The sequence below is a fragment of the Salmo trutta genome, chromosome 5, assembly GCF_901001165.1.
Source record: "Salmo trutta chromosome 5, fSalTru1.1, whole genome shotgun sequence".
NCBI lineage: Eukaryota > Metazoa > Chordata > Actinopteri > Salmoniformes > Salmonidae > Salmo > Salmo trutta.
In genome coordinates, this window is record NC_042961.1 from 22035677 (window position 1) to 22058184 (window position 22508).

At 46.6% G+C, this 22508-nt stretch overlaps 1 protein-coding gene across 7 annotated transcripts in view; it reads left to right on the top strand.

The window, feature by feature from the left end:
• LOC115193869 (inactive ubiquitin carboxyl-terminal hydrolase 54) overlaps positions 1–22508 on the top strand; it is a 109953-nt gene that overhangs the window by 83130 nt on the left and 4315 nt on the right. For 5 of the 7 annotated variants that reach the window (XM_029752972.1, XM_029752977.1, XM_029752973.1 and 2 more), the window contains 14 exons: positions 1910–2015; positions 4812–4958; positions 5790–5939; positions 11098–11266; positions 11504–11683; positions 12703–12879; positions 13331–13925; positions 14071–14204; positions 14517–14678; positions 15215–15334; positions 17081–17288; positions 18064–19028; positions 19157–19278; positions 21046–21177. In XM_029752972.1, the coding sequence (XP_029608832.1) occupies positions 1910–2015; positions 4812–4958; positions 5790–5939; positions 11098–11266; positions 11504–11683; positions 12703–12879; positions 13331–13925; positions 14071–14204; positions 14517–14678; positions 15215–15334; positions 17081–17288; positions 18064–19028; positions 19157–19278; positions 21046–21177 (3367 nt within the window). Of the gene's footprint in view, positions 1–1909; positions 2016–4811; positions 4959–5789; positions 5940–11097; positions 11267–11503; positions 11684–12702; positions 12880–13330; positions 13926–14070; positions 14205–14516; positions 14679–15214; positions 15335–17080; positions 17289–18063; positions 19029–19156; positions 19279–21045; positions 21178–22508 lie in introns of those variants that run through there. The other 2 variants (XM_029752975.1, XM_029752979.1) reach the window with 2 other exon arrangements.

The following is a 22508-nucleotide window of genomic DNA, read 5'->3' on the forward strand; positions in this document are numbered from 1 at the left end:
TGACTAGTGTTCTGACTGGTACTGACTAGTTCTGACTGGTACTGACTAGTGTTCTGACTGGTACTGACTAGCTCTGACTGGTACTAACTAGTGTTCTGACTGGTACTGACTAGCTCTGACTGGTACTGACTAGTGTTCTGACTGGTACTGACTAGTGTTCTGACTGGGACTGACTAGTGTTCTGACTGGTACTAACTAGTGTTCTGACTGGTACGGACTAGTGTTCTGACTGGTACTAACTAGTGTTCTGACTGGTACTAACTAGTGTTCTGACTGGTACGGACTAGTGTTCTGACTGGTACTAACTAGTGTTCTGACTGGTACTAACTAGTGTTCTGACTGGGACTGACTAGTGTTCTGACTGGTACTGACTAGCTCTGACTGGTACTAACTAGTGTTCTGACTGGTACTAACTAGTGTTCTGACTGGTACTGACTAGCTCTGACTGGTACTACATTTACATTTACGTCATTTAGCAGACGCTCTTATCCAGAGCGACTTACAAATTGGTGCATTCACCTTATGATAACTAGTGTTCTGACTTGTACTAACTTGCTCTGACTGGTACTAACTAGTGTTCTGACTGGTACTAACTAGTGTTCTGAATGGGACTGACTAGTTCGGACTAATGTTCAGATTTGTTTTCAGGGGTTCTGGTGGGCTCTAATAAGTTCTGAGTAGTTCTAACTTGTTTGGTTAGATATGACTCATACCCTGCAGTTAATTAACTAACACCATACATATGGCCACATTAGGTGCATACTTTTATTCAAAAGTGAAAATTTAAGGGCACTGCTCACCAATTGAAATATGCTCCTTTTACTTCATGAATAGACAATAGAATGAAAAGCCTTTTTTAGTCTCTTTTTCGCTGAGCAGAGCAGAAAATGAACGCTCTTTCGGCCCAGAGACATAAATTACAACATTGTGACCGAAAATGCTTTCTTTCTCCTCTGCTAAATAGAATTAACACGCCAGGTTGATATCAGGTCACCTAGGAATGGGTAATAGCGCTCTTATTCTTGGGGTTAGGAGCTGTCAGCAACACCTCTCTGGGCTGTGGGAGGAGAATCATCCCTCTGTTAGGCTACAGACTAGCCGCCCGCCTGCCCGCCTGCCCGCCCGCCCGCCTGCCCGCCTGCCCGCCCGCCTACGTCTCCAGCTGTGTGCTGTAGCCAGTCAACCCAGAGGGCTTGTTATGCTATGAGCAAACTTCTTATGCAAAAGTTATGAAATGTCTCTATTCATATTTCATGACATGAGTCTGGTATTTGTTCTGTATGGGCTCTATCTGATTCTTCAACGCTCTTCTGGCCCAGATATAAGCCCAAAATCCCCCAACACAAGCCTCTCTCTCTCTCTCTCTCTCTCTCTCTCTCTCTCTCTCTCTCTCAGAGAAACACACACATACACAAGCACACTCCACGAACCCCTCAGAGGAGTGTGTTGTATCCTGACAACGGTTTATTTGCCAATAACAAAGGTCTGTCTCCTGAGACCTAGTCATCTCTCCTGCACCAGAGCACAGAGCAAACCTACAGTATAACCCTGGAGCGTCTTTGAGGTGTGCACCTCTATAGCTGGAGAGATCTCCCCAGAGACCTGGAGAGAATGGGAAGGGACAAAGACTTACCTTGTAGACGAGTGCCCTGCAGTGAAGGGCAGTGCTGCCTCACATGAACAGTAGCAGCAGTGTTAAGGCCGTGGCTGTATTGTCTGTCTTTTAATACGATGTCTTTATTGAAAAGTGTTTTTTTTATCGAAAAGTGACTTACGTTTAACACGCTCTGTATATGTGGCCCATGACTCACACCCACAATCCCGGTGTTGCAAGGACTAGATGTCTGAGTGAGTGTCGTCTCATACTGTCGATGTCTGAGTGTCAGTGTTCTGTGTGTTTCTGCTACAGTAACCAGGCGGTGAGGATGTTGGAGTGTAGAGACAAGCCCACACCAGACATGTTTGGAGAGTTGCTCCGCAACGCTAGCACTGTGGGAGACCTACGCAACTGTCCGGTGAGTTTCACAAAGGCGATATCGTAACCTATGAGGTGCATCCTAGATGTGATTATACTAGCACACTATACTTTACCATACCATAGACCAGGGTTTCCCAGCCACCGGGCTCCGGACTGGTACCGGGCCACTGGCCCTGGGTATAAAAATAAGAATATAGATTCCCCCCCCCAGCACATGGGACAGTAATCAATTAACTCGCCGCAGCCCATTCTGCGAGCCAATCACACTTTTCTTACTCCCTGAAGCATAGAAAAAAGACTAACCCACGACACGTGCTGATTGGATGAACTGGACACGCATCAAGTCTCTTACATTCTGTCAGTAGCCACCTAAACGTGTCAGTGCCAGAGTGCCGTTGTAGTTACAGTCGCAAGTTTACATGGACATGAATGATATGCAATTTCCAAAAACATGAATGTGACAGCGTTCTACACTGAACAAATATATAAACACAAAACATGTGAATTTTTTTGTCCCATGTTTCATGAGCTGAAATAAAAGATCCCAGAAATGTTCCGTACTCACGAAAGCTTATTTCTCACATACCTGTTAGTGAGCATTTCTCCTTTGCCAAGATAATCCATCCACCTGACTGGTGTGGCATATCAAGAAGCTGATTAAACAACATGTTCATTACACAGGTGCACCTTGTGCTGGGGACTATAAAAGGCCACATTAAAATGTGCATTTTTGTCACACAACACAATGCCACAGATGTCTCAAGTTTTGAGGGAGCGCGCAATTGGCATGCTGACTGCAGGAATGTCCACCAGAGCTGTTGCCAGAGAATGTAATGGTCATTTCTCTATCTTAAGCCGCTTCCAACGTCATTTTAGAGAATTTGGCAGTATGTCCAACCAGCCTCACAACTGCAGACCACGTGTATGGCCTCATGTGGGCGAGCGGTTTTCTGATGTCAATGTTGTGAACAGAGTGCCCTATGTTGGTGGTGGGGTTATGGTATGGGCAGGCACAAGCTATGGACAATGAACACAATTGCATTTTATTGAGATACGTGAGGAGATCCTGAGGTCCATTGTCATGCCATTCATCCGCCACCATCACCTCATGTTTCAGCATGATAATAGATGGCCCCATGTCGAAAGGATCTGTACACAATTCCTGGAAGCTGAAAATGTCCCAGTTCTTCCATGGCCTGCATACTCACCAGACATGTCACCCATTGAGCCTGTTTGGGATGCTCTTGACTGACGTGTACGACAGCGTGTTCCAGTTTCCGCCAATATCTAGCAACTTCACACAGCCATTGAAGAGGAGTGGGACAACATTCCACAGGCCATAATCAACAGCCTGATCAATTCTATGCGAAGGAGATGTGTCGCACTGAATGAAGCAAATGGTGGTCACACCAGATACTGACTGGTTTTCTGATCCACAGGTATCTGTGACCAACAGATGCATATCTATATTCAAAGTCATGTGAAATCCATAGATTAGGGTCTAATGAATTTATTTAAATTGACTGATTTCCTTTTATGAACTGTAACTAAAATAATTGAAATTGTTGCATATTGCGTTTATATTTTTGTTCTGTGTATATTGCATTTATATTCACCACATATTATTGCTTATGGTGGCGAAAATGTTCTGATTATTAATTTCTTGTAGCCACCTTTTGGGGGATTATTCAGTCAATGAAAATAACTGTACTCTCACACAAATGCATGCTCAGACACACAATCTAACTGAGGCTTGTATTGAGTGTGGGCCGACTGGTTCAGCGGAACTCCATGGCTTCAAGAGTGGCAGTAAACAACATTCGAAGGTCAGCCAAGCACACAGTCCTCAGTGCTCCGACTGTAATATCTCTGGGTTAGACACTGAACTGAAAGGACCAGGGGGGGCTCAACATGAGCAGCTCAAAGTATTAGCTTTGAAAATTTCAACCACATGAAATCTCCCAGTCAAACATTACTCCTATTATTCATGTACTCCCTCACAGCTTTGTCTTATCAAACATTAAAGCCTCTAAAGTCCCGTAAGGTGAACACTAGAGTCTACATATGTCTCACGAGCTCCCACAATGTTGTACAATTAAAGACATTTTTCAGAACTGTATTTTTTTTTCTCAGTAAGTATTGGCTGACTCTGAGGCTTCTACCGCTGGTCTGTGTGTGAGAAACCCCAGTGCTCTCATGTGCTGTGAGAAAGTCTCCTCTTGTTTATGGCAAATTTGGCGTGTGCACAGTCGCTGCCTTCAGGGGGCCTTCCGCCTGCCTGTTTCCAGCCTCACTTCTGGGAAACGAGGTCAAGATGGCAGGTGCATGTGGTGACATGCGTCCCTCTCCCACGCAAACAAACGCATACAAACGCACACACACACACCGCTCTGGCCAGAATCAGCTCTATGAAAGGAATCCTGTGGTAAACCTTCTCTTAAGGAACTCCACATGCTCCTGGACCCAGTGTAAAGGACGGTTGGCTCTCTGTGACAGGCATAGAAGTGACACTTGAATTGGGGGATGTCATTGTCAGGACTTGGCCTACAGCCAGCTGACCTTTTCAGACACAGCTCACTGTGAGTGCTGCCTTGAAATGAACCATCGTCAACGCTGAACTAGCTAAATGAATAAAGATCACTGTCCACTCAGTACGTAATGAGTCATGGTAGACTTTGCTTTAGGATTTCTTTGTTTGTTAGAGGATTTTGTGTTTATATTTGTGATTTATTACGCTCAATTTACCGTCTGCCTCTCCCACCTCTTCACGCGGACTTTTCTTCCCTCTCTCTCCTCCTTCCCTCCTGTCTTTCTCCCTCCCTCCCTGCTTCAGAGTAACTGTGGGGAGAAGCTGCGTATCCGTCGGGTGCTGATGAACTCTCCAGAGATAATCACCATTGGTCTGGTGTGGGACTCTGACCACTCAGATCTGGCAGAGGACGTCATCCACAGCTTGGGCACCTGCCTGCGCCTGGGGGATGTAAGACACACACACACACACACACACACACACACACACACACACAGTGAGACACACACACATACACACACACACACACACACACACAGTGAGACACACACACACACACACACACACACACACAGAGAGAGACACACACACACACAGAGAGAGACCCCCCCACACACACACACTCACACACACACACACACACACACACACACACACACACACACACACACACACACACACACACACACACACAGAGAGAGAGACACACACACACACACACACAGAGAGACCCCCCCCACACACACACACACACACACAGAGAGAGAGACACACACAGAGACACCCACACTCACTCTTACAGTTTCCTTTACAAGATGCCACAAGGTTAGGCTGTACTGGGTTTGCATATGCTGTAATGTGTCTAGCCTCTAACACCAGAGTGGTTAAAAAGAAGTCTGATGTCTCTATACTCTGACTCAGTGGTAAACACACAAGTCAGGCACCATCTCCCATCTCTATTGAATCTTTCATGGTGTTTACCGGCTGTAAAAGCGAGCTAACCTTTGAGAACCTCTGGAGAGTTGTGTTGTGATCTGATACCAACATTCCCGATGTCTGTTTGGATACCCTGGGCCTCAGTTAATGTAAATGTATGACAGGCAAAGTATATTATGGATTATATTTACTGTAAGGGCCTAATTTGTTACTGACCTTGTGACTTGACCAGGAAAAATTACATTAACCCACATCTGTTTTTGATGTACAGTATTGCAGTATTTTGAATGTCCTTATGGGGCTGAATATCAGTGCATCCATCTGTCCTCTCCCTGTTCCTCACAGCTCTTCTACAGAGTGACTGATGACAAAGCCAAGCAGGCAGAGCTCTACCTGGTGGGCATGGTGTGTTACTACGGCAAGCACTACTCCACCTTCTTCTTCCAGACCAAGATACGCAAGTGGATGTACTTTGACGACGCACATGTCAAAGAGGTAAAATAAAAAACAAATACCAAATCGACCCGGGTGAATGGCTCCAGAAGTTGCCCTTATCCACAGATCTAGGAATACTTTAACCATAACCATTATGATGAACAAAATATCTGACCCTGTGTCAGTGGTTAGGGGCAACTTTTACCTACTCTGTGTTTGGCATGGGCATGAGTAATCGAGTACTCGAACGGACGTCAAAGCTCAATCTTTAACCAGAGATCAAATCATTTTCAAATACTGTGAAACTATTTGGTGGAATGTGCTTTGTGGCTGCCTGAACGGGCAAGTAACATTCTGTCTTGAAGACAATGTTAATTTGCTTTACATCACACAGTTCTTCTCCCTAAATTATATTTCCCCTCTGTGTCTCATTCACTCAATTGTGTTCCGACCACTCCCTACGCTCGCGCGTGCTGAGTGCGCACACAAGCTCCCGTTAGGCCTACAGAAATAAATACCTATAAAAACGTATCTAACCGATGGGATACACAAACTACATTCCTTTCCAAATGATGACAGTTTTATCTTCAATTCCAAATGGACTGGTTGATTGAAGTAGGAAAATACGTGTTCCAACAACGAGCTTCAGTTTTTAATTAATTTGCATCCTGTCTATTTTCCGCTTAGGCTACTTTGCGAACTGCCATTTAGAGTTGGTTAGCCTAGGCTATAACCCCACTAAACATAGACAGGTTCATCACTGAAAATTTGCAAAAATATTACTTTGATAAAGACAAAGAGCATATTTTTGGGCTCCCAAGTGGCGCAGCGGTCTAAGGCACTGCATCTCAGTGCTAGAGGTGTCACTACAGACCCAGGTTCGATTCCAGGCTGTATCACAGCCGGCCGTGATTGGGAGTTCCATAGGGCGGCGCAAAATTGGCCCAGCGTCGTCCAGGTTAGGGTTTGGCCGGGATAGGCCGTAAATGGGTTTTTGTAAAATGTTCAGTGGAAATTGTAAAAGTAGTCCTTGTGCATAGAGTTCTCTACGGTTTGTTAAACTTTGAAATCAATGGTTTTTGTTTAGTATAGATTTTAAAGTGAAAAATCTCGGCGAAATTCCCGTTACCATGGAATTGGCCGTAGTCAACTTTATTATCCTACGGTGGATATTCACACCATACAAAAATTACAATATAAACAACAATCAACATGTACAGTGAGGGAAAAAAGTATTTGATCCCCTGCTGATTTTGTACATTTGCCCACTGACAAAGAAATGGTCAGTCTATAATTTTAACGGTAGGTTTATTTGAACAGTGAGAGACAGAATAACAACAACAAAAATTCAGAAAAACGCATGTCAAAAATGTTATAAATTGATTTGCATTTTAATGAGGGAAATAAGTATTTGACCCATCTGCAAAACATGACTTAGTACTTGGTGGCAAAACCCTTGTTGGCAATCACAGAGGTCAGACGTTGCTTGTAGTTGGCCACCAGGTTTGCACACATCTCAGGAGGGATTTTGTCCCACTCCTCTTTGCAGATCTTCTCCAAGTCATTAAGGTTTCGAGGCTGATGTTTGGCAACTCGAACCTTCAGCTCCCTCCACAGATTTTCTATGGGATTAAGGTCTGGAGACTGGCTAGGCCACTCCAGGACCTTCATGTGCTTCTTCTTGAGCCACTCCTTTGTTGCCTTGGCCGTGTGTTTTGGGTCATTGTCATGCTGGAATACCCATCTACAACCCATTTTCAATGCCCTGGCTGAAGGAAGGAGGTTCTCACCCAAGATTTGACGGTACATGGCCCTGTCCATCGTCCCTTTGATCCGGTGAAGTTGTCCTGTCCCCTTAGCAGAAAAACACCCCCAAAGCATAATGTTTCCACCTCCATGTTTGACGGTGGGGATGGTGTTCTTGGGGTCATAGGCAGCATTCCTCCTCCTCCAAACACGGCGAGTTGAGTTGATGCCAAAGAGCTCCATTTTGGTCTCATCTGACCACAACACTTTCACCCAGTTGTCACGAGGTGAGATCTTCCATGGAGCCCCAGGCCGAGGGAGATTGACAGTTCTTTTGTGTTTCTTCCATTTGCGAATAATCGCACCAACTGTTGTTACCTTCTCACCAAGCTGCTTGGCGATGGTCTTGTAGCCCATTCCAGCCTTGTGTAGGTCTACAATCTTGTCCCTGACATCCTTGGAGAGATCTTTGGTCTTGGCCATGGTGGAGAGTTTGGAATCTGATTGATTGATTGCTTCTGTGGACAGGTGTCTTTTATACAGGTAACAAGCTGAGATTAGGAGCACTCCCTTTAAGAGTGTGCTCCTAATCTCAGCTCGTTACCTGTATAAAAGACACCTGGGAGCCAGAAATCTTTCTGATTGAGAGGGGGTCAAATACTTATTTCCCTCATTAACCTCTCTAGGATCGGCGGGACGAAATCGTCCCACCTACGTAACAGCCAGTGGAATCCTGTGGCGCGTTATTCAAATACCTTAGAAATGCTATTACTTCAATTTCTCAAACATATGACTATTTTACACCATTTTAAAGACAAGACTCGTTAATCTAACCACACTGTCCGATTTCAAAAAGGCTTTACAACGAAAGCAAAACATTAGATTATGTCAGCAGAGTACCCAGCCAGAAATAATCAGACACCCATTTTTCAAGCTAGCATATAATGTCACAAAAACCCAGAAGACAGCTAAATGCAGCACTAACCTTTGATGATCTTCATCAGATGACAACCCTAGGACATTATGTTATACAATACATGCATGTTTTGTTCAATCAAGTTCATATTTATATCAAAAACCAGCTTTTTACATTAGCATGTGACGTTCAGAACTAGCATACCCCCCGCAAACTTCCGGGGAATTTACAAAAAATTTACTAAATTACTCACGATGAACGTTCACAAAAAGCATAACAATTTTTTAAAGAATTATAGATACAGAACTCCTCTATGCACTCGATATGTCCGATTTTAAAATAGCTTTTCGGTGAAAGCACATTTTGCAATATTCTAAGTAGATAGCCGGCATCACAGGGCTAGCTATTTAGACACCCAGCAAATTTAGCCTTCACCAAACTCCGATTTACTATTAGAAAAGTTTGATTACCTTTGGTGTTCTTCGTCAGAATGCACTCCCAGGACTTCTACTTCAATAACAAATGTTGGTTTGGTCCCAAATAATCCATAGTTATATCCAAACAGCGGCGTTTTGTTCGTGCGTTCAAGACACTATCCGAAAGGGTAAAGAAGGGTGACGAGCACGACGCATTTCGTGACAAAAAAATTCTAAATATTCCATTACCGTACTTCGAAGCATGTCAACCGCTGTTTAAAATCAATTTTTATGCCATTTTTCTCGTAAAAAAAGCGATAATATTCCGACCGGGAATCTGCGTTTAGGTAAAAAGACGAAAGAAAATAAAGCACGGGGTTGACTCGTGCACGCGCCTAAGCCCATTGTCCTCTGATCGGCCACTTGCCAAAAGCGCAAATGTGTTTCAGCCTGGGGCTGCCTCGATATCATTCAGCTTTTTCCCGGGCTCTGAGAGCCTATGGGAGCCGTAGGAAGTGTCACGTTACAGCAAAGATCCTCACTCTTCAATAAACAGAGACAAGAAGAACAAGATCTTGTCAGAGATGGCACTTCCTGTAAGGAATCTTCTCAGGTTTTTGCCTGCCATATGAGTTCTGTTATACTCACAGACACCATTCAAACAATTTTAGAAACTTTAGGGTGTTTTCTATCCAAAGCCAATAATTATATGCATATTCTAGTTACTGGGCAGGAGTAGTAACCAGATTAAATCGGTTACGTTTTTTATCCGGCCGTGTCAATACTGCCCCCTACCCCCAACAGGTTAAAATGCAAATCAATTAATAACATTTTTGACATGCGTTTTTCTGGATTTTTTTGTTGTTATTCTGTCTCTCACTGTTCAAATAAACCTACCATAAAAAATATAGACTGATCATTTCTTTGTCAGTGGGCAAAACGTACAAAATCAGCAGGGGATCAAATACTTTTTTCCCTCACTGTATGTAGAGTTATTCATGCAAAGAAGCATGTAACCTGCCACAGTCTTTATCATGGACAAAGAGAGGTCTGCAGAGTTTCTGAGGACCTCAAAGCCTGTCACATGAGATCAACTGGATGAACTCTGATTGGTGGTTCACACTTCAGCAGTGTTGTGAGCAGTCATGGGTGTGATTTCTGATTGGCTTCTCCTGCAGTTCCAGGTCAGGTCCCATCTCCCAGTGTGACTTGGTGTGTGAGCAACGAGCAGAGGCGTTAGTTAGTTAGTTAGTTAGTTAGTTAGTTAGTTAGTTAGTTCCACACGCATGGCCTGCTGACCCAGCTGTGGTGTATCTCTCTCAGCCCCCCCCCCCACTGGTCTGGGTCTCTCATCTCCTTTTTGACATCCCTTCTTCCCTTTTCCCTCTCCACTCTTTCCCCCTCCTTTCTCTCCCCTCTCTCCTCTCTTATCTTATCATTGCTTTAGTCTCATAATGGCTGTGCTGTACGTTCACTCCTGGACAGTTGCACACAAAGTAGCGCTCTCTCATTCTCTCTCTCTCTCTCTCTCTCTCTCTCTCTTTCTGTCTCTCTCTCTCTTTCTGTCTCTCTCTCTCTCTCTGTCTCTCTCTCTATATATCTGTCTCTCTGTCTGCCTCTGTGTGTCTGTAAAGCCGGCATGTGAGCCAGTGAGGGTTTGAACAAAAGTGGCCTGAAACAGTGGATATCCCTCCATTGTTTATCTGGCCAGCTGGACAGGAAGGTGTGGCCAATAGAGAGCCAGAGCACAGCGGCCACCACTGTAGACACACACACACATTTAGACTTTCAAACACATGCTCTTGCGTTGGGAAAACCAGGTTGAGGTAAGACAGGGTTGGAAAATGGAGGGAAAGACTTTGCTTGATAACAACTTCCCTCATGACTCTTGGTTCTTGCCCCTCTGGCACTTACAGTCAGTTAATGTTATCCAGTAAATATTGTACTGTAACTGTTTTATTTTACTAACTCTCATTCTTATGTGAGCTCACTTGCATTGCTCTGTGTGTAATTTTCTGGATGTTTCTCTGTCCCAACAGTTTGAGATTCACATCAGGGATGGGCTGAATACTCACATCTAAACACTTTTATTTAGATTTCCCTGGAAAGTTGTGACAGCGCTTTCCTCTCTTCCTGGTAGATCGGGCCCAAGTGGAAGGACGTGGTGTCGCGGTGCATCAAGGGCCACTATCAACCGCTGCTACTGCTCTACGCTGACCCCCGGGGGACGCCCGTGTCAGTGCAGGACCTGCCCTCCCGCCTGGACCTGCACCACTTCAACAAGGCTTACTACGACAGTGAGGACTCGGGTACGAGACGCCTCGCGTCACACAAGATCACTGCTACACACAGGATGGCTGTTACATACTACGCCTGGGTTAAAATAGTACCTGTTTTCTTTCAAATGGAACTAATGGAATAGTCCCTAAAGTGCAAATCCCGCCCATCTGTTACTGCGGCTTGTGCCATCCCATTATCTCTGCAGGCTGTCTGTGTCTGTTCCATTGTCATGCTGACGTGTTTTGCTCATCATGTGTCGTCATCAGGCCGGGAGCCGTCCATCTCAAGTGACACTCGCACCGACTCGTCGACAGACAGCTACTCCTACAAGTACTCCCACTCCCACCATGAGTCCATGGCCAGCCACTTCTCCTCCGACTCCCAGGGAACCGTCATCTGTAACCAGGACAATGATGCAGCCTCACACAGCAGCCTGGAGACCACAGGTAGGAGGAGGAGGAATTCAATTCAATTGTTTGAGGTGAAGAAAACATTACTTTGAGAAGCTCCACAGCTCATTAGTGGTGGTGGTGAGTTACGACAATCAGAAATACTATCAGATCCCCAAATGGGCACATTTATAGGCCAACGTTTGCGCGCAGGCCAGGTAGCCTAGGTCTACTTCTATGCGTAATCAGGTGCGCGTCCTTACTCAACATTGACAGTAGCGACAATGACTAAATTGACAAAACTGGAATGAAATACACCAAAACTTGTTTCTCACAAATGTAGCATAGGTTGTGTGCTCTGCAAACAACGTAAAGACTGTAAAAATAATATATTGAATGCATTAACAGAAATTACCATAACCAAACAAACATTGCAGATGAGAAATTATAGGAATCAACGGTAAATGTAATACTGGTGATGCATGTAATGTGGAATTGATAGACACTAAGAATCGAGGAAAACAATTCACACGAAACATGAAACAATGAATGTTGTCAAATTGGCAGGAGAGAGCACATTCTGGAAAGAGACGTGCTTTGTGCATTTGAGCCACACACCTCTTCTTCTTGGACTGTAACATCCCCGCGCCCTCCGCAATGGATTCGTCTCTGCCTCCGCAATGGATTAGTTCACTGAGATAGGCGCGAATCAGACAGGTTTCTCGTGTGCCATAAAAAATTCATATATTTGCTGAATGCTCGACTAAACAAAATCTCGGTCGACCAACAGCCTATCGACCAGTCGACTAATTGGGGTCAGCACTATTATATACATACACACAAACATATATATGGAATAGATGCGCACACACACACACACACACACACACGCAACTACTTAGGATTATGCATGTAGTACTCACCCCAACATACTGAAACAGTTTTGTATGTACTGTATAGAGGATTAAAGCCACAGCCATTACCCAATCATGTTAATCATTGATCATGTGTCATCATGTCTCAACCACATACACGGTCATTCAAAATGTCCTCCCCCGCTTCTCATTGTTGCTAAGGCCAAGTGGCGGACAGTGGACCAGTGCAGTGCCACTCTCTGAGGAAAGGTGGGACAGTGGACAGAAAGGGTGGGGCCAGTGACAGGAAGCGGAGCTCTAGTCGTCCTCGCCGACTTGAGGAGAGGAGCCGGGGCTCTAAGACTGACGAGGCCACGTCGGCAGGTTACCACAGCGAGGGTATGCAGGAACCAATCACACGGCAGAACCAGGAGACTAGTGACCAACCACACAGCAGAGCCAGGGGACAAGTGACCTATGAAATAAGGGCATGATGGCTCAGGAGATTATATACTGTATCTAGCAACTTAGACTTCATCAGAATCAGGGCCTCAGTAGTTCAAAGTATTTTGGTTTTCCAAATTTAACCAGAAGATCAGAATCAGGTACAGGAGTATGGTATCGTGTAGTATACTGTAATATGTGTGGCCTTACCATTTTATTTTGCTCTGTCCAGTTATCAGTTATCACCAAAGTTGTTACTCACGTTGCACTTTCAGCCCATTATTTTCTTGCTTTTTCCACCTCTCCCCCATCAACACATGACATCATATCACTAACGTCTTTATCTCCCACTCTCGCTCTGTCTCCCTTTCTTCAATCTCAATCCTTTTCTCTCCCTGGTTTCTAGGTGAGACTCTGAAAGAGCAGCAGGCACCACGCACCGCGACCAAGTCCTCCTCCTCCAGTCGACTGAGGGACTTCAAGGAGACCATGAGCAACATTATCCACAGCCGGCCCCTCTCCGCCTCCTCCTCGGGCTCCGGGGCCCTTGGGGGTCTAGGGGTTGAGCCGGGGGCCGCCACCAAGTCCAGAGACTGGGAGGCAGACAGCACCAGCAGTGAGTCCAAGTCCAGCTCCTCCGGGGGACGCTACAGACCGGCCTGGAGGCCCCGGAGAGAGGTCCTCAACATAGACAGCATCTTCAGCAGGGAGAAACGCAGACAGGCCGGGTATAGTCCCCTAGGGGCCACCTTGCCTGAAGACAGTGGGGCCCCAGCCGAGAGCTCCACAGGGTCAGTCACTGGAAAAGAACAGGGGCCCTTTGGTAATATGGCCTCCTCTTGGACCCTGCCGACCCCCAGGGGCCATAAGATGGAGCAGCAGCCCCCCAGGCTCATCCAGAGGATGGAGAGCGGCTATGAGAGCAGCGAGAGGAACAGTAACAGTCCTGTCAGCCTGGACATGCCTCTCAGCGAGGGACCCAATGCTGCTAATGCACACAGGTACAGTCAACTGTATTCATACCGTTATGACCACTAGGAAAGATTCCAGATGACCGTAACTCGCATATCCGCAAAAGGTCGAGTCACACATGGACATGGTGAACTGCGTATGACCTCTCCGTCTGTCTCCCTGCGTGTCTCTCAGGGACACCGGTCTGAAGAAGCCCTCCAGTTCCGCCTTAGGTCCATCATGGCGCACCGTGCCCAAGTCTAAGAGCAGCAGCGCTCTACTGCAGGATGCCAAGGCTTCATGCAGGGGCAACAGCCACGTAAGCCTGGGTAGGTCTGAGTCCGCGTGTGTGATTGTCTTTCCCACAATGTGTGTGGGAAAGTGTATTTTTACGTGGGATTTGGGTCCGTTTTAGGGTGTGTTTGTTTTACACACTATTGTCTCACCCGTGCGCTGCACATAATGGAATGGTTTCATAGCATGTGACCCCTGAGCAGCTGGTTTCTGTTCATTCAGATCTGTGTCTCTGTGTGCTCAAAGTGTGATGAACTCCCCACACCTATTCTTCCTTGATATAGAACAGGGAGCGTTGTAGAAATCTGCGATATCAACGTGTTTGTGTGTGTGTGTGTGTGACACAGCGGGAGAGGGCCGCAGCGAGCTGGACGAGCTGCAGGAGGAGGTGGCCAGGCGAGCGAGGGAACAGGAGTTACAGAGGAGGAAGGAGAAGGAGAAGGAGGCCGCCTTGGGGTTCAACCCCAGACCCAGCAAGTTCATGGACCTAGACGAGCTTCAGAACCAGGGTAAGGCCCAGACCCAACCCAGAGAACAATGACTTGTATTCGTTGTTCTGTGGGAGACAGCCCTGCCCCACCGTGTGTGTGTGTGTGTGTGTGTGTGTGTGTGTGTGTGTGTGTGTGTGTGTGTGTGTGTGTGTGTGTGTGTGTGTGTGTGTGTGTGCGTGTGCGTGTGCGTGCGTGTTTATATAGCAGTTGTCTGAGTGCTCCCTGTTTAAAGCACCCTGAGTGGGCTGTCTAGTGGGACTTCTGTTTTCCAACAGAAAACAGCATATTTCCACCACACACACAATAGGACGTTTCCTCATTCAGAGGGTTAAGAAACATGTTTGATTGTTTGCTGCGTTTGTAGTGGAGAGAGATTTGATGAACTAGTGAGGTTTGTAGCACTATTCAGGGATTTAGGTAAGTGGTGCTAGGCAGCTGCGATTCTGAAGTGAAACATAAGTCTTGAGTTAACTCCACCGTGTGCCTTTTTTTGTTTTAAAGAGCTTTTTTTGGTTCGTTTAAGGAGCTTTGCTTTTGGTGTGCGTGTTCCTTAGGCAAAGGGGACAGCTTTGAGCGCTGTGTGCCGGACGCTGAGGTGCTGCTAGACCAGTCTCTGCGGTTGGAGCAGGCTGGCGATGTATCTGCCGCTCTGTCAGTGGTTAGCGAAGCTATGTGTAAGTAGCCTTAACCTGCCTCCCTGTGCCTGCTGCCAGCCCAGTCGCCCCGCTATAACACTGTACCACTACCGACCTGTCTGTGTCCCTGTGTCTGTCTATGTGTGTCTCTGTTGGTTTCACCTGTAGTCCTCACCACTGTCGTGCATAAGACAGCCATGCTAACTGCTAGCCGTGATGCTGGCCATGATAACTACTTGATTGAGGGAAAATGTACTTGCTACAACTGTGATGTGGTTGTCTCACCCAGTTACCTTAAGATGCCCTAATTGTAAGTCACTGTGGATAAGAGCGTCTACTAAATGACTCAAATGTAAAAAAATAAAAAAAAATATTTATACATTTTTAATAATGTGAATTCTACAAGAAGTACCTGAAAGGCTAACGTGTGCCACTGTATTGGAAGAATAATTGCCGCAATGCGTGTGCAGCATGGTGCTCTATCGTCTCCTAGCGATAGTTTGTTTGTAACTTGTTAGTGCCCTCAACTCTAGCTCTTGTTTTATCCAAATATTATGACATTTGTGCTTTCTGTCCAGTCACACTTACAATAAGCGGCCTAAACCTAAAATAAAAGCCCATCAACATGAGGAGCAGTCTTGAATGAGTAACGACAAGGGGAAGGGACAATTTGGTCTGTCTAAACACAAGTTTGAGAAGGCTGAAAAGGTCGGCAGCCCTCTGTCTACCAACCGTCTCTGTCTGATGATAATGAAACGAGGCGAGTCGTCGGCGTGTTTACCCATCACCGTGGTTACTAGCCTGCCTGCCTGGCGGTGCGGAGAGGGACGGGTCAGGGGGTGGAAGGGGGTGGGGAACCCAGCGCTATGACAACCAAGTCTCCCAAAGGCTCAGTTAGGACAATGTGTCCTCGGTCTGTTATGTCAACATGCCAGTGAGTGTTAGTATGGTGCGTGTCTCTTGTCCGCTTGTCCTCATTTCCTGGTATATCTGTGTGTTGATGAGACTTTCACAGTATCACTGTCTCTGTCCTGAGTGTCTTGGACATTGAATGTGTGTATTATTCTCCTGACTCGTCCACGGAGGAATGCTCACAAACACCCAACTCTCTCTCTCTCTCACACACACACACACACACACACACACACACACACACACACACACACACACACACACACACACACAGTTTCCCCTGTCAGGCACCCCAGTAAACCCTTGTCCCACAAACCCCATTTCTCCGTTTAAGATCTACAGCAAGTCAAGTCGAGTACTAAAAGCGTCTGAACTAAAGATATTTCGCCAGCTAGTCAAGAGAAATTGCTTTTGTATTTCTCAATTCAACTGCCACGATAGAGTATGAGTCAAAATACCAAGGAACAGACTTTAGTTTCTCCTCAGCCTTCTTAGATATTGCGCCTAAGGAAGGGCTCAGCTTAAAACCATCAATTTAAGTTTTTGGGCTTAACATAATTCACTTTGATTAATTTAACATTATTCGATATGATTTAACCATTGTGCCATATGAACAGAATCTTTTAAGTCACTGTGGATATTCATTTTCCTGTTTTGTGTCCATTTTAATGTACCAAGCGTGGTGCCCGTTTGTGTTTTCCTCGACCCTAAAACTCTCCCCTCCCAAACCCCACCCACATTATTTCAAGTCTAATCCTATGATTTAGTTTTGTGCCAAGTGTTTTTGCATGCATCTCCATAACTCAGCTCTTTATTTTCTGCATTTTTCTTTTTTTCTTTTCTGCTTTCCTTCCCTTTTTTTTCGCCCTGTAGCTAAACTCAGGCTTCCCATGCATGAGGGCGGTGCTAACACTCATAGCAGGACAGTGGCTGAGGCCCGGCTGCAAAAGTGCATGAGGAGAGCGCGGGGCCTGCAGCAGCGCATGCAACAGCAGCAGCAGGAAGACAGACCCCAGCAACAGGATCAGGAGCAGACAGAGGAGCAGGATCAGCCCTGTCCCTGTCCCCAGGGGCCCCCCAGGTACCAGCACTGTCTCCTGTCTGTGTCCTGTGACTCCCGTCCCCCAGCTGACCTGCCCGTTCAGCCCACACTCCTGGCTGAGCTCTTCATGTGGCTCTGGAAGGAGTGGAACAAGGGATCACACAGTCCTGGTTTATTCTTTAACATGTAAAATGCCTTGCAGGTAGTATAGGAAAAATACCATTGATTTATAGGTAGAAGTTGTGTTCAATGTGCATACAAAGCGAGGAATGCTGTTTCATTTCATTGAACCTAGGTTATTTAAAGTAGGCGTATATATTTAGAGTTTTATCAGTTTGCTGATGTTATCCTTCATCTACCCATTAATCCAACATATTGTTTTCCTAACACACAATTTGACCCTTGTGTTTGAAGATGTACTAATATGCAGCTAACACCGCTGTGTTTTGTGGAGGGAGGTGTTTACTGTTTAGTCTTGTGGGGGTTGCTGTGAGGCCAGGAGCCAGGGGGGTCCACAGACACGAGTGCCTTTCCCAGGGGTCCGGTTCTGAGCCAACCCAGCCGTCCCCTGGGCTAGCCTGTACCAAAGTCCATAAAGAGTACATCTCGCTCACACGCACAGTAAACTCACATACCCGCACACACACTCCACACACACACACACACACACACACACACACACACATACACACACACACACGTTTTAGACCTACAACACAAACTCCTCTGTTTCAGAGGTCAGACCAATGAGAGATGCCTGGCCATGATTCACTAACCAGCCCATAACGTGAGCCTCTTTCCTCCTCCTTCCTAGTGAACAGCCTGTCCCAATCAAAATACTGTTGATGGACGCCCAGGAGGACCAACCGCAAGCAGTCCTGGAAGCCACCAGAAGCATGCCTTCTCCTCTCCACGTTAAGCCCCTCCCCTCCGGTACAAACTCCCTCCCTGAGCCCTCGAGCCACCCCCCTGTCTCTATGCCCCCAAGCCCTCACACAGGGTCAACCACAAGGGGGTACGTGGCGGAGGCGAGGGGGCGCTGGGAAGGACTGGATATGTCAGGTGTGCTCCCTCATGTGAGACCTCTCCACAAGCACGCTGCCGTGTCCCTGCCTGCCCTGTGCGTGGACGGCTGGGACGAGAGCCATACTGAGGGAGGCCATGACCAGCCCCCAGCTCTGCCCAACTGCAAGCCAGCTGCATCCCCACACTGGAACAGTAACCCCGCAGCCCAGACTCTGCCCACCCCACACCCCCACTCCAGGACACCCTCCCCAGTCAGCCACACCTCAGAGGAAAGGGGCCACGCCAACATGGAGAATGCCTACCCCAGACGGCCTTCCCTGGGCCCCTCTCAGCCTCCTCCTGCCCATCAGAACCACAGCTCCCCTGTCCCTATCTCCTCCAACACCTCCAGGCTCGGTCCTCCTCCTCCTCCCACCCGGAGCTGGTCCGGCTTGAGCCTGGGCCGGCCGGATGCTGTCGACTCCCCTTTCTACACCCCTCCCACAGACTCCCACTACCCTCCACCCGCCCCCAGCCGACCAGGGCGGACCCCTTCCCCAGCGTCTGGGGACTACAGGTCAGGTGCCGCCATGCCAGTGGATCACTGGGCAGAGAACATGACCCGCTTCTACAACTCCCAGCCTGCCCCTGTGGTGGGGTCGCCCTGCGAGGAGCTGTCAGAGTTAGACTCTCTGTACCAGGCGAGCCTACAGGCCCCCAGCTTGCCCCGGGCCCCACGCGGAGTCAGCCCCCAGCCCACTACGAACAAGCAACGTAAGGATATTCACTGACCAGTGACCACTGTTAAAAAAAGGGGGGGGGGGGACTGACAAACAATGATTGAGAAAGAGTAAGTGGGCGAGAGCCACCCCTAACACTGTGTCTCTGTGTTGTATCTGCAGCGGCTAGGAAGCTGTTGTCTGGGCTGGCTGCACCTGGCCGCTCCAAGACTCCCACAGCAGAGTTAGAGAGACATGCCTACAGAACGCCAGGCTACACCGGCAGCCCTACACAACACTCCAAGGTCGGTATCCACGTGCTGTGTGTACGTGTACGTGTACGTTTGTGTGCATACGGTGCCTTCTGAAAGTATTCAGACCCATTGACTTTTCCACATTTTGTTACATTACAGCCTTATTCTAAAATGTATTAAATATTTTTTCCCCTCATCAATCTACACACAATACCCCAAAATGACAAAGCAAAAACAGGTTTTTAGGAATTGTTGTTAATTTATAAAAACTTAAAAAACTGAAATATCACATTTACATAAGTATTGAGACCCTTTACTCAGCACTTTGTTGAAGCACCTTTGGCAGCGATTACAGCCTCGAGTCTTCTTGGGTATGATGCTACAAGCTTGGCACACCTGTATTTTGGGAGTTTCTCTCATTCTTCTCTGCAGATCCTCTCATGCTCTGCCAGGTTGGATGGGGAACGATGCTGCACAGCTATTTTCAGGTCTCTCCAGAGATGTTGGATTAGGTTCAAGTCCGGGCCACTCAAGGACATTCAGAGACTTGTCCCGATGCCACTCCTGCGCTGTCCTGTTGGAAGGTGAACCTTCGCCCCAGTCTGAGGACCTGAGAGCTCTGGAGAAGATTTTCATCAAGGATCTCTCTGTACTTTGCTCTGTTCATCTTTCCCTCTATCCTGACTAGTCTCCCAGTCCCTGCCGCTGAAAAACATCCCTGCAGCATGATGCTGCCACCACCATGCTTCACCTTAGGGGTGGTGCCAGGTTTCCTCCAGACGTGACGTTTGGCATTCAGGCCGAAGAGTTCAATCTTGGTTTCATCAGACCAGAGAATCTTGTTTCTCATGATCAGAGTCCTTCAGGTGCCTTTTGGCAAACTCCAAGTGGGCTATCATGTGTCTTTTAATGAAGAGTGGCTTCCGCCTGATTGGTGGAGTGCTGCAAAGATGGTTGTCCTTCTGGAAGGTTCTCCCACCTCCACAGAGGAAATCTAGAGCTCTGTCAGAGTGACCATTGGGTTCTATGTCACCTACCTGACCAAGGCCCTTCTCACCCGGTTGCTCAGTTTGGCCGGGCGGCCAGCTCTAGGAAGAGTCTTGGTGGTTCCAAACTTCTATTGAAGAATGCTGCAGAGGTTTTTCCTTACCCCCCCCAGATCTGTGCCTCGACACAATCCTGTCTCGGAGCTCTACGGACAATTCCTTCGACCTCATGGCTTGGTTTTTGCTCTGACATGCATTGTCAACTGTAGGACCTAATATAGACAGGTGTGTTTCTTTCCAAATCATGTCCAATCAATTGAATTTACCACAGGTGGACTCCAATCAAGTTGTAGAAACATCTCAAGGATGATCAATGAAAACAGGGTGCACCTGAGCTCAGGTTTGAGTCTCAAAGCAAAGGGTTTGAGTACTTATCTAAATAATCTATTTCTGTTTTTTATTTTGAAAAAATGTGCACCAAAAAAATAAAAACCTGTTTTATCTTTTTCATTATGGGGTATTGTGTGTAGATTGCTGAGGATTATTCACACAGGGAACAAATGTTTTAATCCATTTTAGAACAAGGCTGTAAGGTAACAAAATGTGGAAAAAGTCAAGGGGTCTGAATACTTTCCGAAGGCAGTGTGTGTGTGTGTGTGTGTGTGTGTGTGTGTGTGTGTGTGTGTGTGTGTGTGTGTGTGTGTTGAGGCTGCGTGTAGTGATTTGGTGCAGATGTGCGAAGGCTGTATCTCAGTGTGTGGGTGGACTGATGTGTGTGTGTGTGTGTGTGTAGGAGGGCGATTGACACGATGTCTCTGTTGTTTCCCTGTAGCCTGGGTCATGTGAGCGACCACTCGCAGATGACGAGAACTACAGTGCTGAGAACCTCCGTCGCATCGCCCGCAGTCTGAGTGGCACCGTCATAGGGGGACGACCGGAACACCTCGCCCCCTCCCGCAGCTTTGTGAGTCACACACACACACACACACACACACACACACACACACACACACACACACACACACACACACACACACACACACACACACACTAGTGCTAAGCGATTAACTGAAATGTCTTCTTTTTTTAAATTAAACAACTGACAGAGGGTGGTTCAATTACTTGAAGTCACTCTGGATAAGAGCGTCTGCTAAATGACTAAAATGTAATGTAAATACTTTTTTTTGTAAGTTATTTTTTTTTGCTGAATTCGCCGTTTCTCTGGAGAGAAATCATATCAAGCACGAGAGACATCAAATAAAGAGCGAACTGTGGGACGCTGTAGGCAGTTGAAGATTCAATAGGCAAATATTCAACCTAGTTCAGTACAGAAAACGTGGTAAATAACTACAATGACCAGAATCCATTGCACCTAGTCTTCCCGGCCCCACACAGAGAGGAACGTAACCAACACAGTGACGAGAGGGATAGACACAGTTTGTGACTCGAGGTAGCTCTCCCCGATTGATAGTTGTAGCAGTCTTGAAACCTACTAAAATAGTGATTGTGTCAGACAGCTCTTCAGCATGGGCAGCTGTGGCAACCCAATGATCAAGGCTCCCCTTTTCGAGCCAACTAGCTAAATAGTAGGACTCGTTGGGAAGCACAAAGATAACGTTAGATGGCTGTCTGGCTGCTACTGCCTGACAGCCAGACAACTGTCTAATCTAATCACAACTGAAATATTTGATTTAAGTAATGTTCTTAGTAAGTGGTAAGCAGTAATGGGCAGTCACTACCATCATGGGGCTCTTGTGAATTGATTTATTCTGTGTTAGAGACAATGGAATGTTTTAAATGTTTGGCTTTGGAATTTCAATTACAAAGGTCATATTTCATAATGCATTTAATATTTTTATTTTTTTTAAGTGTTTTAACCTAAATCGAAAAACGTGATTATAAATTTTAAAAAACGAAATGACTTTAAAAAACACTAATCGCTCAGCCCTAACAATCACACACGCACGCACGCACGCGCACACACACACATACATACACACACACTGTGCGTAAGACACGCACATAAACACACACACACACACACACACTGTGCATATGTCATACACACACACACGCCCACACTCACACATACATACACACTGTGCATACGACACACACACACACACATAGTGCATACGTCATACACACAAACACAGAGCCTTACACGCAAGCCTCAGTTCCTGACGGGGGAATGCCACAGCTGTCAGTCCCACTCAGAGCTGCCTGGGATCGCTTTGGCGAGCACATCATTACATCATCATGTACCATCAGTGTAACTTATCATCGTCACACCTC